Below are 26,112 nucleotides of genomic sequence, written 5' to 3' on the forward strand. Positions count from 1 at the left end.
TCATTTTCTCAATCAATTCTTTCCTTAACTAATTAATAAAAGTAATTCCACAATTATTTTCAGTTTCTAGACTAAATTGCCCCTGGATTATGAACTTCTTCAAATCTGCCAAAACTATGCCCAAAATTCATGCCTTCTATCTCCCCAGTTAATCGAAATTGCTCCCGGAAAATCTTTTCCCGATCTCTGCAGCTTTTCCCTCGGACAAATTTAATTATTTCCTAACAACTTATCCTCTTCAAAATTTAGATTCTCATACATATATTCATCTACACAAATGCTACTAATAGCATTGCATGTACAATTTGTTTCTCCCATCCTTAGAATAGTGGATGATTGTTTTTGGAAGAAGAAAAAAATGCTTTAACTCTTTTTTTAGATTCAATAGATAATTTCTCTAGATTATTTTCTGGAAAGACAGAGGATTATAGAGAAAAATGAAAGAAAATCAAGGAATAAACTTGAAAAGCAGCATAACTTATGTATGCGATATATGGGATGAGAACCGAGAAAAAAGGATAATGGGACCCGACACTCTGGTTAGAATCCAGTGATGTCAATTAACTAGGGGTAATTATGTCCAATAACCAAAAAAATTGTGGAAATAGCCAATTTAATTGTGGAAATAGACCCACCCCTTAATAAATTTTATCAGACTACCTTAGTTTCTGAATCATACATGCCGGGTTGGACTCCATTAGTCGTTCGATATTTTAATTCTATCTGAGAAGGTGCAATTCGACCTATTTCTCAAGATTGTTTTTCATATTTTTTGCAAAATGAAAAAGGTAATTTGATGCCAAAAGTTAGTTTAACTATATAAATATATATATATATATATATATTCATTACATATATTCATTTCCAGTTTAATACTATTGTCATCCCTACTGCCTGATTCCCACTTGTTTCTCTACTTTGATTGAGCATTCTTTATTTTCTTTTCTGAAAGTGATTAGTTATTATCCAAGCAAAAAAAAAAAAGGGTGATTGGTTATTATACTATTGATGATGGGCCACTTTTATATCACTTATATAATCAGCTGTCATCATCATATTATATCTCCAAGCAAAACATATTGCTCTCCCAATTCAAAAAATAGTAAACCTCCGACTAATGGGCTAGGTACTAAGAAATGGGGTGTGCTACATGCTCTTACCTAAAAACATAGAGGTTTAAAATTTGATTTTCATCAACTAAATTTACACGTGTCATTTTATTTAAATTTCCTTTTATTTCTTTAAACTAAATTAATAACTTTTTTTTGTAAACGAAAAAGGAAAAATAAAAGGGACGGGATAGATACACTTTGATGAATGTTTGTTAAATTCCACTAACTACACACATTCCTATTTACGAGAAATAAATTTGAAACATTTTGACTTATAAATAAGAATGTGCTGTGCATCACTACATTATACCTCTTCTATTATTCTTTTGGCATTTTCATCTGTGTAACTAAAGAGTTTTTACGGCCAATTTAAATATATAAACTCAGCTCTACCTTAGGAGGTTTACAAACTTTTTCCTCCATTTCAAGAAGTTCAGTCTTCTCACTCAAAAAATCCTTTTGGTGTACACCTATTCTATGGACGTCCAATGAACTCCAAATAATTGAAATTCAACTTAGGACGAAAGTCCAATGAGTCACAAATAATTGAAATTTAATCTTCAATTTCACGAGAATTTAATTCTTCTCACTCAAAAAATCTTTTTTGGTGTACACCACCCATTATGCAAAAATCCAATGAGCCCCAAATAATTGAAATTCGACTTTGGACGGTCAATAATTAATGGGTACATAAAACTTCCTAATCGTGAATCTTCTTTAGTCATAACACTCTAATCTAAAATTTTACTTAAGGGGATGAGGTATCGAACTATCTGAACTAATTCATTATGATTTTTAATTTCGCAAGAAATTAACTCCAAGAAACCCAGAACAACTTAAAATTTTCTCATACTGGATTCATTGGGTTGCTCATATAATTCCCTAGGCTTATAATGTTTAGAGGATCTTACAACAGTTAGACATCTCTCTTGATGACTCTATAGATCAACTTCCCATTATTATGAGAAGATTATTGTGTATGAGTCACACCTACTAAGTATTATTCCGTACTCATCAACTCATAATTCGTAAGCATGGTTAAGTACTAAGGCAATAGGCAAAGGCTTACGAACAAGAGACTCATGAACTAAATTGCGCCAAATATGTCTTACCAAATCAAGAGGAATTCCTCCCTCTTTTACCACTCTAATATAATATAAAATTCCGATAATATATTTATTCCCTTGCAAAATATAATTACTTTTAAAGGTTATACATGTTTTTTTCTCTAGTTATAATCCATCCAACTTACCCAAATCTGAAGCAATGATATTTATGGTTAGGATTCATATGTATCTTTTTTTTTCTTGTATGACTAAAGTTGTTGAGTTTTAAAGATTGAAGAAAGAGCAGCACTCCTTGATTAAGTTTCCACATTGATCAAAATATCATCTTAGAATTTGAGTGATTCTTCTTGCTCAAAATAATATGCGCATGCTTTAACTTGATCTTAAAATAAAAATTAATTAACACCAAAATGAAAATATGATATCGGTCTTGACTATTTTTCACACGCTGATTGAATATTATTGTGTCAAATTTGAAATTGTTCATTCTGAAATATCATTGCTCGTATGAAGCAAGTGTGTTTTATAAGAAACTGTTTAATGATTATAACAAATGATATAAATGTATAAAACATGCAATACAACATAAATGATATAAACCCTAAGACAATTAATCATCATATTGTTTATACTCATTTTTCGCACTTCGCGGTAAATGGGTCCTAGACATATAAAGCCTATGAGACCAGCCCAACTAGGAGTGGCCCATGATCGAAGTCCGTGATGAAACCGATCCAAATTCGCGGCAACATCCGACCCGGACTGCCATGAAATGGATGGCTTCTCATGGAGGGAAATCATGAATTATATCAAAGCATAGGTGAGAACTAACGTAGAAGAATTATTGGGCACATACGAATATTGAGTGAGCATCAAGGAATTTCCATCCGAATTCAATCTTAAGATAGAAGAAGAATATTCCAAAGAGCCCAGGATGGTAGCGAATTCCCATGTAAGAAGGCGTCCACATATTGCTAAAGTGGAGAAGATTGCATGCATGATGCGTCCATGGAGCCAAATTGGAAGCAAAGGAAACATATATGGCAATAGATGGAATATTGCATTGTTGAAGATTATATGGGCACGCTGCATATGGACTTTCCCTCTTATTTTGTTTTCCTTCCATAGTCTTTAGCTTTGCTCAATCACGAATAATGGAGAATTATTCTCCAAGTATTATCTAGATGTTTTTTTATTTCATTAGTCTAGTGTTTTAGGAAATAAGTGGATGATATTTCTCACATAGTCTAGGGTTAGCTAATTACTAAGTTTAATCGTGTATTTCCCAGTTTCGGTGTCTTGGGCGACACTCATATTTTTTCCTGATCGGAAAAAAGGGCCAAGCGAGGACCCCGAGGCACCCATTTGTCAGGCGAATCGTCAACACCCGAGGTCAGGCCTAGCTAGTCCCAGGGGTTCTCAAGAATATATAGCACTTTTCAAACCGCTCTTCGAAAATTATCTTCGCCTCACGAGTGGTTCCCGATTGGAAAAAAAAAGTCCCTTCCGGCGAGGTTATCCAGCCGACGGCTCATCAGGTGAAACGTTAACACCCGAGGTTAGAGCCAATCGGTCTTGGTGACCTAAGGACCATGGAGGACATTTCAGATTAGACTGTACAAATTATTTAGGCTTCCCGAATAGCTCCGGAAGGGTCCCAAATGCTAAACGGCAGACCTTCGGGATCCGATTTCAACAAACAGAGGACACAATGGGTTCTGGATACCTCGAGACATTGGAAATAGTTAACGAAGCCCTGACCGTAGGTTCCATGGCCATCTTCTTATTGCCATTTGTACCTAGGTCCGCAGAGTCGACGGTTTCGCCCCAACAACAAAGCATATCAAAATGACCGGCCCAGAACATTGAAACGCGGGGAGTCGACAGAAACAGTTCACTTCGTTCAGATCGCTCGGATCGAGAAAAAGCGACTCCCGAGCCTTCGGGCCCTAAAGTTATCGGTCTAAGCAAAACACATCAATATTAGGCTCGTTGAAATTCTCTCATCACCTATATCGACAATGCGCCGTCCATTCGGGTCACAAAAATCAAATGCACAACCGACCGAGACCCGAACCTCCTCAACTCCCCAAGCTCACCCGTGGGGCCCACGGCCCTAGCCATGGCCAACCCCACCTCTTTCTTCCTCTCTTTTTTTTCTTTTCCTCAATTCATTGAGGCTTGTTCCATATCAAGAGCACCAAAGACCCCTTCACATCCATCTCTTCTCCTTTCTCCGTGAAAAATGGATCTAGCTCCCCCTTCCCTCTGTTGAATTCGGTAACCACCTTCCTCTCTTTCAGTCTTCACTTTTGATTTTTCTTCATTTGGTGGAAACATACAAAATGAAAATGCAAGCAAGATCATTACCACTTTCTAGAACTCATCCTTTCTCTAAACCTCAAATTCTCTCAACTTCATCTTAACTCTCTATCTCCCCGTTAATCCCCTTCATCTCGACAGTAGCTCCAATAGCCCTTTCCCATGGCTAAAACTAGCTTTGCTTTGCCAGGAAACCGCTCGGTTTCCCGACGACCGCCTCCCAACCCCATCCGAATTCAAAATGAACTTCATATCTCAAATGTATTTGACGTCTCGAGTCCATTGGTGACATTAGTTTCTCCATTTGAAGCCTTCAAGACAACGAACTAGCACTGTCTAGCCAAGCCCCCTCCAAGCTTTTCTTATTTTCCGGCAAGTTTCTTTCTTCTACGACTAAGGCAAGTCATGCCTACATTCTTTAACAAGCCACCTATGGCCCTACCTCTCTCCTGTGACAAGGAGATCATGGTCCGAGAGCTTTCCACCATGCATAGCCACCTCTCGGTCCTTCTTTTTCTCTCGGGTTTCTCTCGAGTCCCCCTTGCTGCGAGATAACCCGCTGCACCAACAGACCAGCGCCAGACTCCCCCGCACCCACGACCCCCTGTGTCCAGGACCTCCAAGCTACCATGAGCCACCGTTCGCAGCTGTGCATAGCCTCTCTTTCAACTTCCTCTAGCCGCGCCTCAACCGGGCCTCCCACAGGTCGCCCGACCCTTTTGCACCTCCATCGAGCCATCAACCCTCTTCTTACACCTCGAGACATAAGTATAACCCTCTCGACCCTTAGAGGAGATAGGACTTTAAGTTTATCACACTTGTAGGGAGATAAGGCGAAGATCGGAGCCGAGGAGTTCATTCAAACTCAATTTGAGTCAAGAGGGGTCTTGGCCCTATCCAAATGGGTTCGGTCCAGCCTCTACTGACCTAACTCGAGTCCAAAATGAACTCTTGATCCAATCCGACTCTATTTTCATATTTATTGTGTTTACAACTTACATCGTTTTCCGTACCGGTACCATTTTATCGATTCTCGTTTAATATCGTGTTATCCATGTATTTATGTGTATGTGGTATGCGAAACAAATCAAAGAGATTACCTCGAACCCAATTTGGGTAGGAGAGGCCTCAACCATACCCGTAAGGGAATGGCTGAGACCTCTCCCACCCGATTCGGGTCCGCGACTTTACCTTCGATTTCGTTTCGTTTATATTTCGTGTTCTTGTGTGTTCCTCATTCTCATGGCCGTATCGACCTCATCTATATTTGTTTAATATCGTGTTTGATGGGTGGTGCATGCAAGAAACGGTTCGAATCGGGATATGGAGACCGTTTTTTACCTAAGTCGGGTCATGGGGCCTCTGTGTCATACCCTTTGAGGTGTGGCCGAAAGCCTCTTGGTCTATCTCGAGTCAAGTGGCAGCCTCCCCTCTTCGATTAGACCCTATTTTCTCGACTTTTTTTTTTATGTAATTCCGTTTTCCGTGTCGACACCGATTTAATCATTAATTGCTCATTTTAACATCTTACATATGAAATTTGCATGGACTTGGGTCATGAGGATCATCACGAATCTACTAGGCCCAAGGGGTTCTCGGCCATCCTTGACCGAGCCTCCTTGGTTTGTGAGGATCCATTACGGTCTTCGTGTCACGAGTCGTTTTAAAAAATTGAGACGAATGAGGATTGAAATTCCAATTAGATGGTTCATCGATAACCGATTTGATGATTCGAAACCCACAAATCCAAAAGCATCAGGAGATTCATTTAATTTAATTAATCTCACATGCGTAGCAAATCGGCATGACTCACTCGGCTAATTAACCCGTTCGACTTTTAAATGAATCACATGAACCGGCTAGTAATCTGTAATCGCGTCGACAAATCATGAATTAGTAATCGCGTCCTTCTAAAAACCATAATTTTTAATAAACTACTGAGATGTGTGATTTGCATAGCATGGATATCTTAGAAAGACTCACGTGTCTTGACTCGAAATCGAGCCCGATTTGAGGCGATTCGAGTCGGGATACGGGAGTTATTTTTAGACCACTTTCAGGCTGATTGACCATCCTTTGGCTCCCTAAGGGCCCATGCGGCCCAGGAAGATTCAGGGGGTCGGTTGGCACAGGCTACTAGCCTCGACCGCTCGCACCACATAATCTTTGTCTTTTTTTCACAAAATTATTTTTTCGACTCAAGGGCATGACGATCAGTTTATGATTTACCGAAAACCCTAGGGTTAGAGTGTTCGAAACACTTCAAGCCATAGTTAAAGAAAGGCAACCCGTGGAGACTCTGGTCTTATCTGCATAGCTCTATTCATCCGACCAAAGTGTTTCTATTATTCTAACATAGATTTGGACGCTTAGGAATGTGGATTAGAGACGCAAGCAGGGAAGGCCAGTGAAAGGCTCCCTAGTTCCTTTGGGATCGAGAGTCGGGGTCTTGGCGCCCTCGTAGTGTTTAGCATTCCCACCTTTCTAAGTTTGTGTTTAGATTGGATTAAAACACGAAAACAGATTAACTTTGAATTCAACATAATCAAATATGGGAAAAACCTTGGATTTTAGGATTCTGGCAAAACACACTCCGTTCATAATCTATTAATCTTTCAGTATCATAAAACAGATAAACTTAAAACCCCATACACCCAGGGCTTGACGACATATATCATAAGTAAAGTTGGACAAATTAACTTATTCAGTATTTCTTTTTGAAATTTCTCTTATAAATTTGTTTTATACATTTTCATACTCAATTTCGTATATTTTAATTTCATATATGATCAATTAATTTTTTTTCAAAGTAAGTTATATAATAACATCCAATTAAATATTTTTTGTTATATAATTATAAATTGACAATCTTAACCCTACTAACTACGACCCTATTTAATGTAAAGTGGATATGGATTATGATATTATACCACGTGTAATAGCCTTCAATTTGCTTGTAATTAAATATACTAGTTAGTAAGTGAAATAAAAGCAGAGCAAGTCAAAATTTTTGTGCATTTGCATGAGCAAAAAGCCAGTCCACACATTGAATAAGGATAATAATAGAAAGATAGTAAAATATATATTAATGATTTTCTATAATTCAAACGGAATAATTGTTGTGCGATTGTCCAACGGTAATGAAAGAAAATTTGTTCTATAAAACGGTAATGTAACCATTGATTTTCTCTCTTTATATAGTGAAGTAACGTTTCACGTGTCATTGCACTGTAACTCTTACGAGGATTTACTATGTGGATGACAGTGAAATTTGCACTTTATTCTTATATATTCAATAATTTAATCAGGGGACGAAACTTGGTTTAAGTCTTTTTGCTGTCAGAAATTCGACAGAAAGATCAAACAGTGCGTGTGGAAGAAAGCGTTATTACTTGTTTATTCCCAAATGGAAAACCAAAAATATGATACCCAAAAATAAACCCAAAAAAAAGAAAAATATTATAAAAAAGAATAAACCATTTCATTATTATGCCAAAAACAAAATGGTGAAAAAGCGATATAATGAGTTAGAATATTTACTCTAATCGAACACATAGCATTCAAGCTATGCAATTGTCGACTCAGTGATGTAAATCTCAGTTCCATTACACAAAAGTAAGAAAATGAGATCCTCCCTCTTTTTTTTTCTTTTTCTTTTTTTGGAAAAACAAATCAACTCAATCAAAATCGACAAAATGCCTTATGCTTTTTGCCTTCGTGCCTTTGGTATCTGATTCTTGTGGGCATGAACGAATCGCTCCCAAAATAATGTTCCTTTCCTCATTGTATTCTCTCTTTTCACTTTGATTATCTGTTTTTTCCTCTCACTTTTGATGTTTCCTTTTCCACCTTTTAATGAGGTAAGTAGGGACGGGACCATTTCGTTTTCATGAGCTTTTCTGAACTTTTTCCAATTATCAAGATGACAAAAGAGAACTGGCCGGACGGCCTTTAATTTGCATTGATTGAGCGGAAAGTTCTCATGTCTATGAACCAGACGTTCATGAACTCCTCATGGTCGTTGGATCGTAATAATCCAATGGCTCCTGGGGGAATTCATGAATGGTCCAGCCCAGTTCATGAAGCCTAGAATTTCCCTTGATGCAGGACATCAATAACTGATCTCGCAGTGTATCATTCTCAAATAAATTATATCTCAAACCATCAATAGATTGATGAAATGAATTCAAAATTCATCAATAAAGTTTCAAATGTGACACACTGGTGACAACTTTATATCCCTCACAAATCCGTCGCAATTGCATTACGAACTTCTTCCATTATTCTGTCACTAATTGTGATAGATTGGTCCCTCACGATATGCCTCGTTTTTTCTTTTTTTCTTTTTTTCTTTTTTCCTTTTTTTTTAAATTTAGGTTTCCTCATCATCTCAGCAAACATGAAACGCATTTGGATTAATGATTCAACTTGGAAAGAATATGTAGTCTCCGTGCATAGTACTCTTATTCCAGGGTCGTCGTCAACTTATATAGTTATTCACATTAACATTTCCAAGTCGTTCAAGCAATTTATATATTATACGAATCATGTGACATGATTCTCTAATATTATGATAAAAGATATTAGTAATGTAAGCTAAAAGCTCCATGACAGTCGACTCATCTCTTTTGTCAATTGACATGCAACATGAGCTAATACGACCCAAAGCTCAAACGAGGTGAAATTAACTGGCCCAGACAACTTGAATCTACTAATAATTGATGTCAACTCAAAGAATGAACGAACGAACTTATAGAAAAAGGACAAGCATATTATCTCTCTCGTGTTAGCACTTAGCTCCAATTTGGTGAAGTTAATTAGGGACTCGTTTTGCTTCTCTTTTGTCTTCTTTTCTTATTTATTACGAGGGCTATTTGGAATTATCGGACTAATCCACGTGGCCCATATGAACATCTCGCTCACCAATGAAATTTTAAGTAAATCTGAATACACAAGTTGTGCAGGTAATTCAATAGGCATAATCTCTCATATTATTTATGTTGACTAAAAAATTCACACTATTCAACGACTGGACCAGTCCTATTTGATTGGGTTCTCTCGTAAGAGATTATTAATTTTATTTAGCTGTTAATAATATTTAAGTAGACAGGATAAATCGATTTTATTCGGCTCGATTATATGGCTAAAGGTGGCCTTGGTAGTCTGGCAGTTTGTGTGGCATATATATTTTTTTCTAAATAAGTAAAAAAAGATTAAGAATATAAAAATACCTAAAGGGATAAACAAAACTAATTGCTTTGTCAAATTAAAAATAGAAAAATTTCACGTGATATTAAAGAGTTAAATTAAAAAGAAACGAATCTCATAAAGAAAAATAAATGGTTCTAAAATTCATACCAATAAGAATTGGATATTTTAATTTTATAACTGTACTCCCATTCTCGAAACCTCATGAATTAAAATCTAGTGGATCATTATACCAGCTTCAAAAATAGTAAATGAACTAAATAGACCCTAATCTCATACGTGAAAAATAACTCCCTATTATCCTATTCGTAATCTAGTCATTTTCCAATTTAACTTTAGACTTTTTCTATGCATATTAAGGGACCATCAATCAAAAAATTAAGTAGCCATCTGTAGTGCTTCACAGCCCGTATGATCACCCTATTGAAAGAGTGAAAGAAAGAGAGAGGGACTGTTAAAGTTTCGTTAATTTAGAATTTATTATATAGCAATGAGCATGTAATATTTAAGCATTCTATTGGTTTGCTCGGCTTTAATTCATTGAAGTTGTATTTTAACGTAACAGACATGTGTTTTGGGCTAAGAGATGTATATATATGCTGAGATGAAAGAAGTTACAAATCAATACACGTATCATTTCTTTAATAGACCGTGTCTATTCGATGGAGGATCTGTAACATTGTGTTTGGGAGTTTTTAGGGGCAGGAGAAGAGAGGAGAGGAGAGCGAAGGAAATGGGAGGGAGGGAGGGGAGAGGAGAGGAAATGGAAGGATAATATATATCTTGTGTGGGAGATTTTATGGAGGGAGAGGAATGGAGATGAGAGTTAATGAAACCAAAGTATATTATAAGACAATTATACTTTCATTAATTTTAAGTTATATTATTTACTTATAATTTTTTTTGGTAAGATTATATTTACTTATAATTTAATTATATTAAAGGCCACTTTACATTTAACAGTAGTATAAAGTTATTGTTATATATATATAATAGTAGTGTATATACATTATAACGGTAGTATATACATATACTATTACTGTCATATATACAAACTCTAATAAATAACAGTAGTATAAAGTTAAAAAAAGATTACTGTAAAAAGAGTTGTGCAAAGAAGAGAGTAGTAGCAAATAGCACATGAGTTCATCCAAATTCTTTCAATTTGGAGGATTAAAAAAATTTTAATAATAAAGAATAATGAAGAGAGAGTATTTCCCTCCAAATTCATTATTCTCCCCTCTCTCTTCCTCAAAAAAGGGACGACCGACCGGTGTAAAGCAATTGGGAAGGGTGCCCCATGGCAGCATATATAATTTTCCTCTATGCTAGTATAGGCATAGCTGGTCAATGGTGAAATATAAAGGCCCTGGTCGGTTGCCGGCCCCATGGGATTTGGCCTAGTAGACCATTGGCTATATGTGTAGGTTCAGTTGAAATCTTCCCATCACCCAAGGCAGCAAATAGAATAAAATAGATCAGAGAAGAGACAAGAAAACGTTCAATTTATACAACCCAACAACAAGCAAAACAATTTGGGCATTATTATACTCCAAATTAAGCAAGCCATGGAAAACTAGAAATATTCATCCAAGAAAAAAAAGGGAAAAAGAAAACTAGAAATGGCAGATGACAAAGCCTATAAAAAACGTCTATCGCGAACATCACCATCTATCTTCTTAATTTATATCATCGCCATTTTATTTTCTTAATTAGTATCATTTTTAAGTTCATTAAACTCTAAAAAGACACTGAACGTGGCAGATAGAGGAAGTGGCGGGAAGAAGAAGAAACCCACACGTAAACAATAAAGTTATAAGGTTGTACGTTTTTCCTTCCCGGTTTGTATTAATTGGTCGGATATAGGACGATATGTAGAATTATTAGACAGTAGTCAGGCCATATATGCATGTTTCTTCTTCTCAATGGCTATCGACAAATTAAGGTCACTTGTAACTTAGATGGGATGTCAGATCTCATCCATTCTTGGGCAATGCCTGGACCGCGATATATATAATTCCCATTGCATATACCATATGCTTTCAGTATGTATTGGGCTTGTAACATCACACATATATACACGCTAATGGAATATAATCATAGAGTTATTAAGGTTAGAACTTGCACCATAATTACCTTGTAGTCTGACATGAATTTGCAATGGAACAAATATATCCAGAAATATCTTTTGTATATATATACATATGTATAAAACAAATCAGGTAGGCTGTCCGTGAATGCATGAATTGCCTTATCATTTACATGTACGTTGCAGTGCTGAAATGTTTGGACGTCGGTTTATTTACATTATAATATTTGGTCCATTTAACTTGAAATTTCCTATGTTAACAAAATAAAGCACACAACCCACTGAAAATATAACACCAACTAAATTTATGATGAAAATAATATTAGAAATAAAAGAAATTTTTTTTTAAAGATTGAGAAATGATACACGAAAAACGTAGTGGCTACGATCTCAACGAGTTGACGAAGATGGGACATGAAAAATTTTACATTAACATAAAATTGGAAAAAAGAACAAGGGAAGTAAAGAAATCAACGTGTTCTTCAATTTTTTGCATTTTTGGTAAGCTAGGCAATGAGCGGGTGCGAGCATAAGAGAAAAGGTCGGGCTGTTTATTTTTTTTCTTTTTACAAATTACACAATCTATTTTTTAGTTTATATCACCTAACGATATACATATATATAAGGAAAGAAATTTAGTTCCTTTTCTTATTCCATGAAGATCAAAATATAATATACTAAGGTGAGTTGATTCAAGTGGTTCGACGCTCATTCTTTTTAACTAAGATCTTGAATTCGAGTATTATAAATGGAGAAAATACACGTTGAGAGGACTTCAACTCTTAGAAGACCCCGGGCTCAAATTGATTTAGTCAGGGCCTTTGGCCTTTCGAATAATAGGGTGCACACCGAAAAAGAAAGAGATCAAAATATATAATATAATAAATTATATTATTAACAAAAATTTTAAAAATAATACTTGCAAGAACATGAAAACTGTCCCTCAAAATGCTTAAAAGGATGCAAGTTTATATACTCCTCCATATAGTAAGGAGCTGCCACCGTAATCTTTTTTTCTTTGGGGATTGTTAACTCGTCATTCAAAGACTTTTCCTATATTTGATCAATCAGTGTAATTCACGTACCTTATATAATTTATCCTCTATAATTCCATTAATTTATATAATTAGATTAGTCGGGGCTCGTTGGGCTTTCGGATATCATGGTACATACCAAATTTTTTTTACATTAATGATGAGGTAATCCCATATGTATTTACTATTACTTTACAAGAGAACAAATACTATTATTGATGATTTAAATATACACAAACTACTGAAACATTTTCTAGATTTGTTTTAACTAAAATATGATATGAATAGGTAGATAATATATATTTCCTGGTTCAGCGGAAACAAGCAAATAATAAAAGAGATGTAATGTGTTGTTCTAAGAATGGAGAAATGGGCAAAAGTGTGGGCCATTTTCGTATTAGGGAATGCCCTCTTTACAATGGAAATTATATATAACAATAGACATATGTATGTGAGTGTGTATAATAATATATCCACACGAGGAGAAAATCTACAAACCTCCAATTGCCAGTTGGGGGTAGGCTCCTATCCTTACTAGGTAGGGCATAGTTTTGTTTGCCTCCATAGGTTAAAGTACAAAAACCTAGCCAAATTTTTCTTGTTTGTCATATAAATGACATCAACAGATCCGACCAGGATCTTTGAACTGTACATTTTTCTGGTGAGGAAGAATGTAAAGACTTTAAAATATAAGAAAATTGCTCTGGAACTTCTACGGTGACACGGTGTTCCCCCACATTAGATGGGTGTAGGTCCCATAAGGCACAGTGGCATCCGACTGGGGGGCAGTGTCGCCCCCACCCAATTTCATGTCATTATAGTATGAGCATCCCGACTCGAAAATTAAGGAGTTCAAATTTCGATTCTCATTCGTGTCCTTTAATTTTTCTTTCCATATCCTTACTAGGATGATGGACATCCATTACAACTAAAATGAAACATGATTTTAGAATATCCAACTAACATATGATCTAGAAGCAATTTGTTTTCTACGAAGGAACTTCTCCTTTTATGCAACGTGAATATCATGTCATTTTTTCGTTGATTTGATGTCAATTTACATAACTATATATAATCTGTAGTTCAACAAACAAGGCAACTGGTACGAAATGTAAATTAAATAAGATATTTGATAAGAGAATAATGAGGTGTAATCCAATTGGTAACGTGCCAGTGTTTCAAGCATTAGGTCAACGGTTCAAGTCTCCTTGGCGACTTAGGAACAAATAGGGGAGAATGCCCACTTATTTATTGTCGAACCCGCTTGTGGTAGTAGTACTCTGTTATAGATCACTTGCGGATGGGTGATGTTTCTCTGACACCTCATTAACCCGTTTCTGCTTTAGACTTGATCATTTCCCGGGCTTTGTTTGGATAGAGAGATTCACAGAAAATTGATAAGTCCATTTGGATCGGGGAATTCTTTCGTCTGATGGAAAATATTGTCCTCTTTATCATCGATTCATTTTTCTTTACGGTTTCAAATGGGGAACATGGAGAAGGATCAAATCCCATCCCTCCATTTCCCTCCAAATTCAAACAGGTCGCATTCTCTTATGGGCTTTATATTTAACCGAGGAGAGGAGTAACAGTCTCCCAAGTAACTTGGAATGGGTAAAAAAAGAAAAACCTACATCTCCCTCCCCTCCTATCTTTCCCTAGAGCCACTCGCCCCATCCTCTACTCACCCCCTTTTTTGTTTCTTTAATAAAAAAATAAAAATAAAAATTGCCTTCTTCCCTTTATATGATCCCTTCTTTCAAGGGCATCTAAATTTCTTGTCCCCATAAACTCTTTACCTTTTTCACTTTTCACATCTTTTAACCCGCTGGTCCTCCGAGGATTCACCGGCTCTCTCAGGAGTCGTCCGCTGATATGTATACCGTCAAATCAACTTCTTTTATTGATCCTTCTAAGGAATTTGTCATTGGACAAATATATCGTCATATCAAATCAACTTCGTACAGTGCGATTTGTATGCAAGCGATCAGTTGTTACCTCGTCAAAGGGGTTAGATTACTCTCAGACCACACTTGCTATATGTATTATGCACCTTGATGCAGATATATATAATAACTTGCGACATCATCCAAAGTACGAACGACACCGGGTGTTCCCGAACAGCAACCCTAACCGGGATGAGAACAGGGATAAAGGGCTCTGAATCTTGAAGCAAGAGGAATAGGGACGGGGGATCAACTCAACACCCCCTCACAATCATTCACAAATCTCCACAAGACACTTTTGGGCCCACGGCTAAGGCCACTAATACGACCAACTCTTCTATTTTGTCTCTTATTTACGGGTCCCCCCACGTTTCCCTTTGCAAAACAGCTAGCATGCCATGAACAAAAGCTGGAATGATCATCCCCAGGAAAAAAAAAAAAACCTTTTTCCGTGTTATTGTTTTCTTTTTCAATATGAAATGATTTGTTTTAGTCTCAATCAACCAATGTGAACGCATTAAGTAATATTATATATAGAGGGAAAAATGCAAGCCAAGGTACACACAGCTCTTCATGTATTCGGTAGAGTCATCTAAGAGCACACAAGTGTTGGTATGACAATAACAAAACAGGACGCCTGCATAATTAATTAGCTATGACATTTCCATATTTGCTTCGTTCTCCCATTTCCACGGAGCATTCGAGGTGTCGACTCACGGAGATGCTGCTTGCTGAGAGCTTGAGCTAATATGCTGATCTGCTGGGAAACCGAAGTCCTTGAACAGCCCCTGCAAGGGGCAGAATCAAAGAGCTGATTATAATACACTCGAGAAGAGGGGCTTCTGTATATTCATTCACCACCCGCACTCGCCCTCATGCTAAAACCAAGGGGCTTAGGGGTTTAATTCTCATCAATGGAGATTTTCATGCCCCGTTTTTCCTGCTTTCCCTCCTTTTTACTTGTCTACGTGGCCTCCCTTCTAAGACGGATTATAGAGCAATTAGGTGTAGCAGTGGCCTACTTCCAGACTTTTGATAAAGATTCTACAAAAGAAATCTCCCCCAACTTGCTCTCTCTTTCTCCTTCCTCTTAGCAACAGAACATTGGGCAAAGATACTGTCTGACTAATTATTTGCTCAAATGTGGACTTTCTTCCCTTTTTGGTTTCCTCAATTTCCTCTCTCCTCGTTTTACGGCAAGCCCTTCGAATTTAATTTCACACAGATTCCAGAAACTGAAATAGGCCACGCGGATACAAAATTGCACAATGACGGCCATGACAAATGCATTATGTAATTTACTACGAATGAATAGGGCTATGTCATGTGGCTACCCAATTTCAAAATACATCCATTGGCAAGAGTTTAAGTTTTAAAATAAAAATAGAAGTGAACTCAAAGAGCATTGAGACATACCATCGCATCAACGATTGCATAAGCCACACAATAGTGCTCCTGGAATCAAGCAGGACACAGGCAGAAGTTCAGTTTTATGACAGTCGGACCCATTGAAAAGCTGATACATTTGCAGCTGCTAACTGTGATAATTTAATGCACCAAATAATCACGGACATTAATGTCTTTTCACATGAGTGCTGCACAATATTAATCATTTTCCGTCTGACAATGTTCTCAAGTTATGAGAGAGACATGACCCCCGGGAGGGGGGAGGAGGGGGGGAGCTGTGGGGAAGCCAAAAGCTCCATGCAAATGGCCGGTCACCTTCTCCAGACTTAATAGCAGTTCATGATTTGCAGAGAATTGTAAATCAAGATACTGGCAAGTGGTACCAGAACCAATTCAGTTCAAACTTATGCATTAATCGGGAGGGGAAGAAAATTGACTTGCCTGCATCATGTGCCACTCTTCAAATTCATCAAATATTTCAAGCCTTTCAATCCTAAGGAGAGCATCAAGGATGTTATTCAACCGACCAAAACTTATAATAGTAGCTCTCTGAATACAGTATCAGCTTTCAGAAAAATCAGAGGCAAAAGGATTGAAAACCATGACAGTATCGTGGGATACAATACACAGCACAAAAAAGCACCTCCAAATATTCTAAAAAGAAAATAAAAGTAGGAGGTTATATCCGTCCTAATTCTTAACATCCGAAAAAAAGTCAAAGTTACGCTTTTGCGGAAACACGGCATCAGCACAGATTATTTTCAGATTCCTGATCTTCTATTGTCAAAATAGAAGAATGCCTTTGAAGTGATTATTGCTTTACATCCACGAATAGTCTTTTTCAACATCCACCAAAAGGGCAGAAGCAATTCTCACAGCCCCCTCAAGAAACAACTACCTTGTGGATTATCATTTCACAAATGGTTCCCATGTAAAAGTGATTCTACGAAAAAATAATTCCTATCTAAAGTTGAGCAAGATCAGCACTGTCAGCGCAATCTTTGCCGCAGGTTTTTAGCACAAAGATTGTTCTATGTCTAATCAAAAGTCAAGACAAGTTATTACTGAAAATAATTCATCACTTGCTCAATTCATTTATTAAGAAAAAGTTTGATTCCTGATAACAAACAGCAAGTTTGATTCTCCATGACATCAAATCTACTTAAAGTAGAAGATTCCATAGACATTAAGGTCACAATTTAAAACTTTTATTCGTCTCGAGCAAGTAGCCTCATTGTCAAATTCAAACCGATGTACAGAGAACTTTAACTGACTACATCCAGTTCTTGCGTTTATTTAAAAATTGATCAGCTATCTGTGGAAAACAAATCTATGAATGAAGAGACAAGAAAACTTCCACTTAATCAATCTAAAATTTGATTTGACACATGTATAGTGGGGACATATTGCTGGAGATTATTTTTCGTCTTTCTTTTTGAGCATCTTCTTTGTATGTAGTCTTTGCACCTTCTCAGCATTTCTTAAAAAAGCAACAAAGTGCTACACAAAACCATCTAATCATCTCCATTAAAAAAAAAAATCATCTAATCATGCACCGATCTAATAATTCATTCTTCACAAGAGAGATGCATATCCATTTATCAGAAATCCCATATGCTGGTCGACAATATTGTACAAATTGGCCAATCTGTTTGAAGGTGCTCTACTAGTCTCTCATACTATTTTAGGTTGATGCTAAATAAGCCTTTTTCAGCTTACCAAAAATACACAATATTACATTATATTTAAAATGGGTAGGATATTATAATTTTGGGCTAGTGGGTTCATGCTTCTTATGTTCCATTTTCCTTTTTAATAAAGGGTATGAGTTATTCTGAAATTGTTCATTGCGCATGTATAAATGAGCGACTGCACTATTGCCAAGAAAGAAAACAAAAACAAAAATGAAAGACTTCCACAGCTTATGGACAACAAACCTGCGCCTTTCTTGGGCTTCAATGAAACTGCTGTAGACTTTCAGCATGTCCCACGCAGTGGCCCGCTAAATTCCAATATATGCAATCAAAAGAAAATTATTAATTTTAATAACACGGTACTGACTTCGGCCAATATCAATAATCCAGATGAGCTTCGACACGAGCTTCAACACAACCAGAAAACAATTGATCGACAAATTCAGCTTCCATGAAAAAATGTAAACTCTTAAGAGTAAAAAGGTCAAAATGCACTCTCCACTGAAAGTTCTTACTCAGACAACCGCAAGCTAAACAAATTGTATTCCAATATACTGCATCGAATTTAGGTCTTCTTAAACTTTATGACATCTCTAGCCACAGTACATGAATGGATATGATTAGATGTGGTAAGCGTATGCATCATGATCATGAAAGAGTTAAAGCATAATCAAAAGAAAAAAAAAAGATTAATATTAGAAAAGTCAAGTCATGCCATATATTCACCTGCCATCCCTGATCAAGAAAGAGTTTTTCCTTTGCTAATAAAGTTGGTGTAGCATATATACCAAGGAGAGCACAGCCTCTACTCTGCGATCAAAGAAGAGATCTTGGATATATTGACTTATAAAATCATAAGCTCATCAGGCAGACAGTTATGAAATCTTAATGTACTGTTTTCTGAAAACACAATTGTTTTCAGGAATATCTTTTATATTATCATTCCATTGTCATACCAAAAAAAAAAAACCAAATATACTAATTTGATCACTCTAGTGCAAAGTTTCATTGATTTCCCCTTGAAAAAGGTTGCCATGAAAACCATTATCCAATCTCAAATCAATAGTCAAACAGACAATATCACTTCTACAAGAATGAAATTGGACTTTCCTAGACCCAGAAGACTCAAGAAAAATGGGTGGGAAGCCACTGGGAGTGGGATAGTGGACTTCATGGAACATAAAAGGAGAGGCAAAGGAAGATGGAGAATAATATCAAGAACAGGGCAGAGAGCTAGAGTTCCACGAGCACAAAAGTTGACTGGGACCAATTATATTTTCTGAGTAAGGGTGATGAAGAATTTAGGTACAAAATAAAAGTGAAGCTGATGAATGCTCTGGGATGTCACAAATCATAGTCTCTAGTTCCAACTACGGTTTAAGGTGCGGTTCAACATGATGACACTCCAAGGAAAATGCTTTTTTTGCTTCTAGTAACTGCCTCCAAGGTATACCCAAAGTTTATAGATACCCCTCTATTATAGTCCCATACAACCTCTGATCTGTTCAGAAAATCTTTATGTTTCCATCTGAGGCATGTTAGGGTGAACCAAAGGTGAGAACTATGCTCAGGATATCTTTATGTTTGAACTGATGCATATCAGTTTAAATCAAAGGTAAGAACTATATTTTGATCTGTTGAAAATATCTTTAAGTTCCATCAGCCTCTACGATGAATCAGAAGAAACAGCAGTAGATCCTTTCTGTAGTAACAAAAATTCAAAAAACCTTTTTCACTGATGGGCAGCTACGCCCTCTAATTGGGTAGAGTAAGAAAAGGAAGTAGATTCTTTCCAGAACTTGACCATGGCAGCTTTCTCTTAACATTTAACCTAGAAATAACCCAAAAAAATCATGTCCAGGAGTAGGACATTGTAATTTTCATAATTTAGAAAATGGTTTGTGCCCGTTGAGCTTCTTTGACAAAGACAAACAACCTTGCACATTAATGAGGTACATAGGCCACTATCAACTTCTATAAGGTTTTCCTTTGTTAATACCAGCAGATTAATATCAATGCTCAAATGATTCTATCTGCCAAAAGGAAAATGAAACATAACAGGGACAAGAGTGTACCTCCAAGTTTCTAATCATTTGCAACCCAAAAGCATCATCTGGATGGATCTGTAACGGAGAGCAACGGAAAAAGTGAACCATTTTAAAACAATAGAAACAGAAGAGAAGATGTGGCATAACAAGGAAGGAGGTAGAAACCTTGACCTCCAAAAGTTGTATATAACAACAAATGAAACTGCTCATAGAATAACAATAACCACCACCACCACCAAATAGAGATTGAGCGATGGAAAGGACCTGCTCATATAGGAAAAATACTGCTGTTGAGAATTTTTTTGAGGCCCAACCAATGATTGAATGGCTTGAATCTGGTTCCAAGTATATCAAGACACATTCTGCAATTATAAATGTTGGCAAGCTGACAACAACGTCAGAATTTAGTGGCCAAATAATTTCCATGACAGAACTACAGCTTAATATGTGACAAAAAAGATATTAGTAATAGACGACGAGAAAGAACAATACGACTAAAGTATTTCATCCTGAACTATAGAAGACTGCTGCACACAATCATGAATGATTGAACACAGAGATCAGACAATGTTTAGCGTATGTACTAAGGAAATTTAGTGATAAGTCCATACCTGGGGTCCATATCAGCAAATGCTATAATATCATCCAACCCTTTTATGTCCCGCAGATCAACAGGGAGCAGCCTGTAATCATCACTTGTCACTTCTCCTTTCTCTACAAATTCAAAGCTCATACAGTCAGAACTTGCAAGTTATAATCAACATGCTAATTTCAGGGGCATAGTTAAATAATAACAAGAAGAAATGCGGCAATTAAAACGGCTATTGCATAAATACAGACATATTATGGAAGAATGCATGTCTATGGGAAATCACATCATTTTCTGGACAGGAACCTGTTTTCGTTTATTGTTCATGCGTTACTAGCATTGCTGGGCAAGAAGTAACTTCTGTAAGAGCTAAAATTCTCTTCTCAGAGTTTCTCTTATTTCTTGTTACCCATCTTTATCAGACACACCAATCTCTACTTTGGTAACCCTTGAGCAAGACAGTTGAATGTCAACTAATTATGATTATAATTTTCTCGCGAAAAATGTGAAACAGTGAAGAAGATTGAAAAGGAAAAGAGGGTGACAAAGCTGGAGACAGAAGTGTACATAATATAAACATCGTTCTCTTGTCAACCTATCCACCATGCAGACAATGATCGCCTCGATATTTTCTCATATTTGGTAGTTGGAAGATCCAACACTCGAGAATATTATTTAGCCTCAAAGTTCTAATAGGTCCCCTCAGAACAGTAACATAAGCTCCATTTAGTATGCACCAAAACACCTGTGAACCACAATGGAGTCCTCAAAAATGGTCATATCGTTATAAGATATTTGGGTAACAAGGCTTCGGTAGTAACTTCGGTACAAGAATTTGTGCTCGAAAATAACCCTAAAAAAGCTATCTATTGGCATCTTAAAACCTCAAAAATAGAGACTATGAAGAAAGTCAACTCAGAGCTTACATAAATTTCCTTTTAAATAATCAATATGCATCTTCTCAGTAAACTGTGGCAAGATATGTAAAGCACACCTCACGTTCTCTGCATCAATACCACACTTGTACAAGCCTCTGTGATAAATTCATACCAAGTTGATTTTAAAATTCATATGGACCAGAAGAGGTGGCATTTATGAAACTGAAATAGCTAATCATGCATTTGAGCATTCAGACAACAAAAGCTGAATAATTCACCTCGTGATATAGATGCCATTGTTCCAAGTTTCTCCCTTAACTGGCTGGAGGTCTCAATAATGGCAGCCTTCTTACTTGTTACCTGAGGGGAAAATATTATCCGGCGTAAGAGGTGAAACACTTAATGAAACAACAACCTCTCAATCAGTCGCCGGTGTTTTGATTTTGTCAACAAAAAGCCACGCAAAACATGGCCAAGTCCAGCTAAACTAGCCTCTTTACGAAGTACCGAAGGGTGGCCACAGCATGTTGAATGAAGACTCGCAGAGGATGGATGTTCAGGATAGGAAATTAACAATAATATAGTAGGTATTATTCCATTAACATGCTATCATCAATATTGAGTTCAGTATAAATTAGTCAACAACTGCCAGTAGGCTGAGACTAGTGTGCTCCTTTCAAATGCTATCAGTGCATTCATTCACATTATTTAACGAGAGGAAAAAGCTCAATTTTACATCCAGTATAGCAGACGTGATTCAATAAATTCAAGTTTTTGTGCCAGAGCATTTACAGGTAAGAAAGTAACATTGACAGTGAAATTTTTGTATCAAACCTCCTTAAAATCCAATTCCACGTATAAATGTGGGGCTCTGCCCTCATCCTGCCAAGAGAAAAGATATAAGATTCCAATAACATCAAATTGTATTCATTCATCCATTCATCAATAGCCAAACATGAATAAAGTAAAACCACATAGTTTCTCCTTTTTGAATATCCAAATAACTCATGAAGGGTTACCAACCCACATTTAGATAATTTATATGAGAAATTATCCACACTTCCTGCCTAATCTATCTTTTAAAAACAGTGCTGTAATCCCCATCCACTTCTAAACCCAGATTCTGTTGATAAAATTAAGAGTAATCATCAAGCAGCCCCAAGCATCCCCAAGGCACCACTTAAATCACCATAAAACTATGTAGGCTTACATTTTTCTTAAATCAGCTAATCTACGAAAGGGTCAATGATATACAACAGAACCTCTGGAGGGGAAAGCAAACAAAAAGATGAGGCTAACTTCATGAAGAAAAACGTCAATATAAATTCTTTAAGAAATAATAGACAGGACTCAGGCACCTTTAACTGAAAGTACATTGTATCAAAGCCAGCTCCAAGTGACAATATCTGCTTCTTCAAGGGAATCTTTTCTTCAGTTTCAGAATCAAGAAACTGATATAAAAGCTTTCTTAGAGCTGCCCAGCGTGCGAAGTAACCTCAAGAACCCAAAGCAAAAGTGAAATACTTATGTCATTTATGAGCAGAAGGAGAGGCAGTAATTCATCAAAATGTACAATTGTGTGCTTTGGCTTATTCTACAAATAATTCATCAAAGCTTACCTCGATTTATTATTGGGGATCTTCTTACAGGTCTTCTCACAAATAAATGAATGTAATCATCCTTCATGTAGCCCTTTTTGACGCAGGACCTGTAGTAGTAAAAGAGCATCTGAGTCCACCAAAAGATTGATAGCACTATCATATATAATTAGTATTACCATCATTATATAAAAGGCCAGATGTGCAACTAGGAGCATGGAATTAAAAGACAGTATGCAAATGTTCCTTGCATCTGAAAATGGGGGGTGGGCGATTATGGCAGTATTTCTTTAAATAAATTTGTTTCTAATATTTGAAAACAACTTCCAACTGTTTTCCTGAAGCTGTTTTGACAGACTAGTGTTTCCTTTAGAACATGCTTCCTTTATAAACTCAGTTCTATAAGCAAATTCTAAAAGTAACTTTCGGGTTTTTTTAAAATGAAAAACCAACAACTCACCACCCCTCCAATGTGGCCATTGATGACCACAAGCACCTCCAGCGACGGGTTCACTTATCACCCACATTTACCAGCGGCAGGTCAACAACCACTTGTTGGATTTATGCTGGTTTTAGGAAAACAATTTTCAAAATTGACAGCAGGGACGATAAGGACTAAAAATTACTTTAACAAAATTCCCAAAGGTAATTGCAAACACAAGTTTATAGAAGAATGACTTTTGTTTTCAGATTTACTCCAGAGGTTTCGTAGTATTTTGTTTCTGACATAGTCAACCATCAGATGGCAAATTTTAACTAGACAAAGAAATATTTAAAAAAAAAGTCAAATTCATTGGAAGAAAAAAAAAAGATGTTTTTATTTAGCTATACAAGATAAATTTGGCTCCAAAGCTAACTCTCTTCACTAATAATTCCAGCAAACGCAGGTTTAACACGATCCAACTGACATATCATAACTGGAAATAAGTATCCAAATACTAAGAGTTAAGTAAAGACATTAACCCAAGTTTCGACAATCAGAGAAAGCAGCTAAGAAACAGAGGCATGAGTTTCACAAGCAATCAGAATCAGAGTCATGGACTTCACAAACAGTTCACACTCAATGGCCTCACATCCATAGAATCCTCCTGTCCCAATTCCACATTTCAAGGGAGTCAGTTTTTCACTCTTATTTTCCTTTGTGAGCCTCCGCCATGGATAAAGGAGCTTCATTGATTACTTTGGAAAGATTATAAAGGAAAGAAAAACCACGATTAACACAGAAATTTCAGGAAATCAGGCGTCCGAATTGAATTCAGACAAATCGGCAACAACACCAGCAAACACGAATGAGAAAGATGATTCATTCGGTCAATCGATTCCATCGCAATAATCGTTCAATCAGTAAGCACGACTTGAGCGTCCCGAACAGCAGCACGGGTGACTGATCATTGAATGCCATGACAAGGTGACCAATTGAAGAATCGAAGAAATGGAAATGGGAACAGAGGGAGGGGAGGGGAGAGGAAGGAATGGCACGCACAGCTTGCTGGCCGAGGCGTCGTCGTTGGTCGCCTGAACCGCCGCTCTGTTGCTCCGCGAATCGGACACTGTGTTCGACATCTCCGTCTCTCTCTCTCTCTCTCTCACAGGGACTGGGAAGGAAACCAAGGAACGACGCCGCGCTTCGCTCGGCCGCCTCCGACGAACAGCGAGAGATTACTTCGACCAGACCCCCAAGAAACGCCGTTTCTCTGATTCGCGGTGAGTGCTCAATTTTATTTTATTTTCCTTATTCTACCACGGTACGCGATTCTTGTATACGGTGATAGTACAATTGATCTTAGCCATTGAATCCTTCAACTTTGAATCAAGGCCGTTCATAATCTACATATTTTTGTCAGTTTTGATCATTGTTATCAGAACTGGACCGGACTGGCCGGTTCAACCGGTCGGATCGAAAACCGGACCTATGATCGGTCCGGTCCGCTTAAAACCGAAAATGCATAAAAAAAATCGATGAATCCAAAAACCGATTGGTTTTTACATGAACCCATCAAACCCATTCGAACCGGTTGGTTCATGGGTTCATAAATTTTAAACGGAATTCGACCCGAAATCATTCCGTCCCGACCCGAGCAGAATTATAGAATGCAGAGTTGAATTGAAATCTGGAAAAAATTGGAAATCCTACCCTAGTCGTCTTCTTCCCGAGTTCCTCTTCGACTTTTCCTTCTGCTGTTCTTCTTCATCAGTTCATCTTCAGAGTTCGTTCTTCTTCCTTTTGCTCTGATTCTTTTGATTTCTGAATCCGTCAGCGACCGATCGCTCTTCTGATTCTTCTTCTCCTTCGAAACTCCCTCGACCCAAGTGGAAATTGCAGAGTTGAATCGCGAAAACCCTACTCATCTTCTTCCTTCTATTCTTCATCAGTTCATCTTCGAGATTCTTCCTATTGTTCTTCATCAGTTCTTCGCTCCTATGATTCTTCTCCTTCGAGCAGCAGAGTCAACCCTTACTGGAGAATCAAGCGGCAGAGTCGACCCATTTTGGTTCGAGCTTCCTCTCCCTCTTCTCCTTTGCTTGTGGTTGCGGTGACAAATTGAGGCATTGGTTGGTTGATTTTACTGATAATATACGGTCTCGGATAGCTGATTTTGTGTATATATTCCACAATAAATGAAACTTAGCTGATTTTGCTGATATTATGGTATTCTACAGTTAGTCACGGTTGGCATATAAACGAAATTGTTGGCATCAAATTGGTGGTTGGTTGATGCAATCTGGTGACTCGGTGCTTTGGATATTTTCAAGTTCTGGTTTGCATTTTTAGATGGAAACATATCTATAGCACATTCAAATCTCACAGACTTATTCTTATGACGAGCATCTGTGTCTGTGATGGAAATGCCGTGTGAAAGTGGAGTTGCAAAGTTGTCTGGCACTTTCTTGTGATACTTGTGAGGCATATCAACCGAAATTGGTAAAAGGAACTGCTTCGAGCCAACCATTATCCATTAGTTGAACTAAGTCAGTCCCACATGCATTGCCCTGACAGTTTGCTGTTTCTAAATGCTGAAGCATTGATGGTTGGTTTTTGCATGGTGACTTGCTATTGCTGAGGCATTGGTAGTTGGTTTTGAAAATGTTGTCCTTTATTGGTCTTTACTTTTCGAGCTA

At 37.1% G+C, this 26,112-nt stretch overlaps 1 protein-coding gene across 1 annotated transcript; it reads right to left on the reverse strand.

Annotated features, from left to right (window-relative positions):
* Positions 1-15,280: 15,280 nt before the first annotated feature.
* LOC116208395 (leucine carboxyl methyltransferase 1 homolog) lies at positions 15,281-24,712 on the reverse strand. Its single transcript, XM_031541801.1, has 13 exons — positions 24,476-24,712; positions 23,014-23,102; positions 22,753-22,889; positions 22,229-22,276; positions 21,673-21,754; positions 20,539-20,641; positions 20,192-20,312; positions 19,955-20,002; positions 18,606-18,689; positions 18,123-18,187; positions 16,627-16,678; positions 16,195-16,233; positions 15,281-15,566 (listed from the first exon to the last, which is right to left on the reverse strand). Exons 1-13 carry the CDS (start codon positions 24,553-24,555, stop codon positions 15,492-15,494), a joined length of 1,023 nt encoding a protein of 340 aa, XP_031397661.1. The 5' UTR covers positions 24,556-24,712; the 3' UTR covers positions 15,281-15,491.
* Positions 24,713-26,112: the final 1,400 nt, after the last annotated feature.

This window comes from Punica granatum, chromosome 5 (assembly GCF_007655135.1).
Source record: "Punica granatum isolate Tunisia-2019 chromosome 5, ASM765513v2, whole genome shotgun sequence".
Classification (NCBI taxonomy): domain Eukaryota; kingdom Viridiplantae; phylum Streptophyta; class Magnoliopsida; order Myrtales; family Lythraceae; genus Punica; species Punica granatum.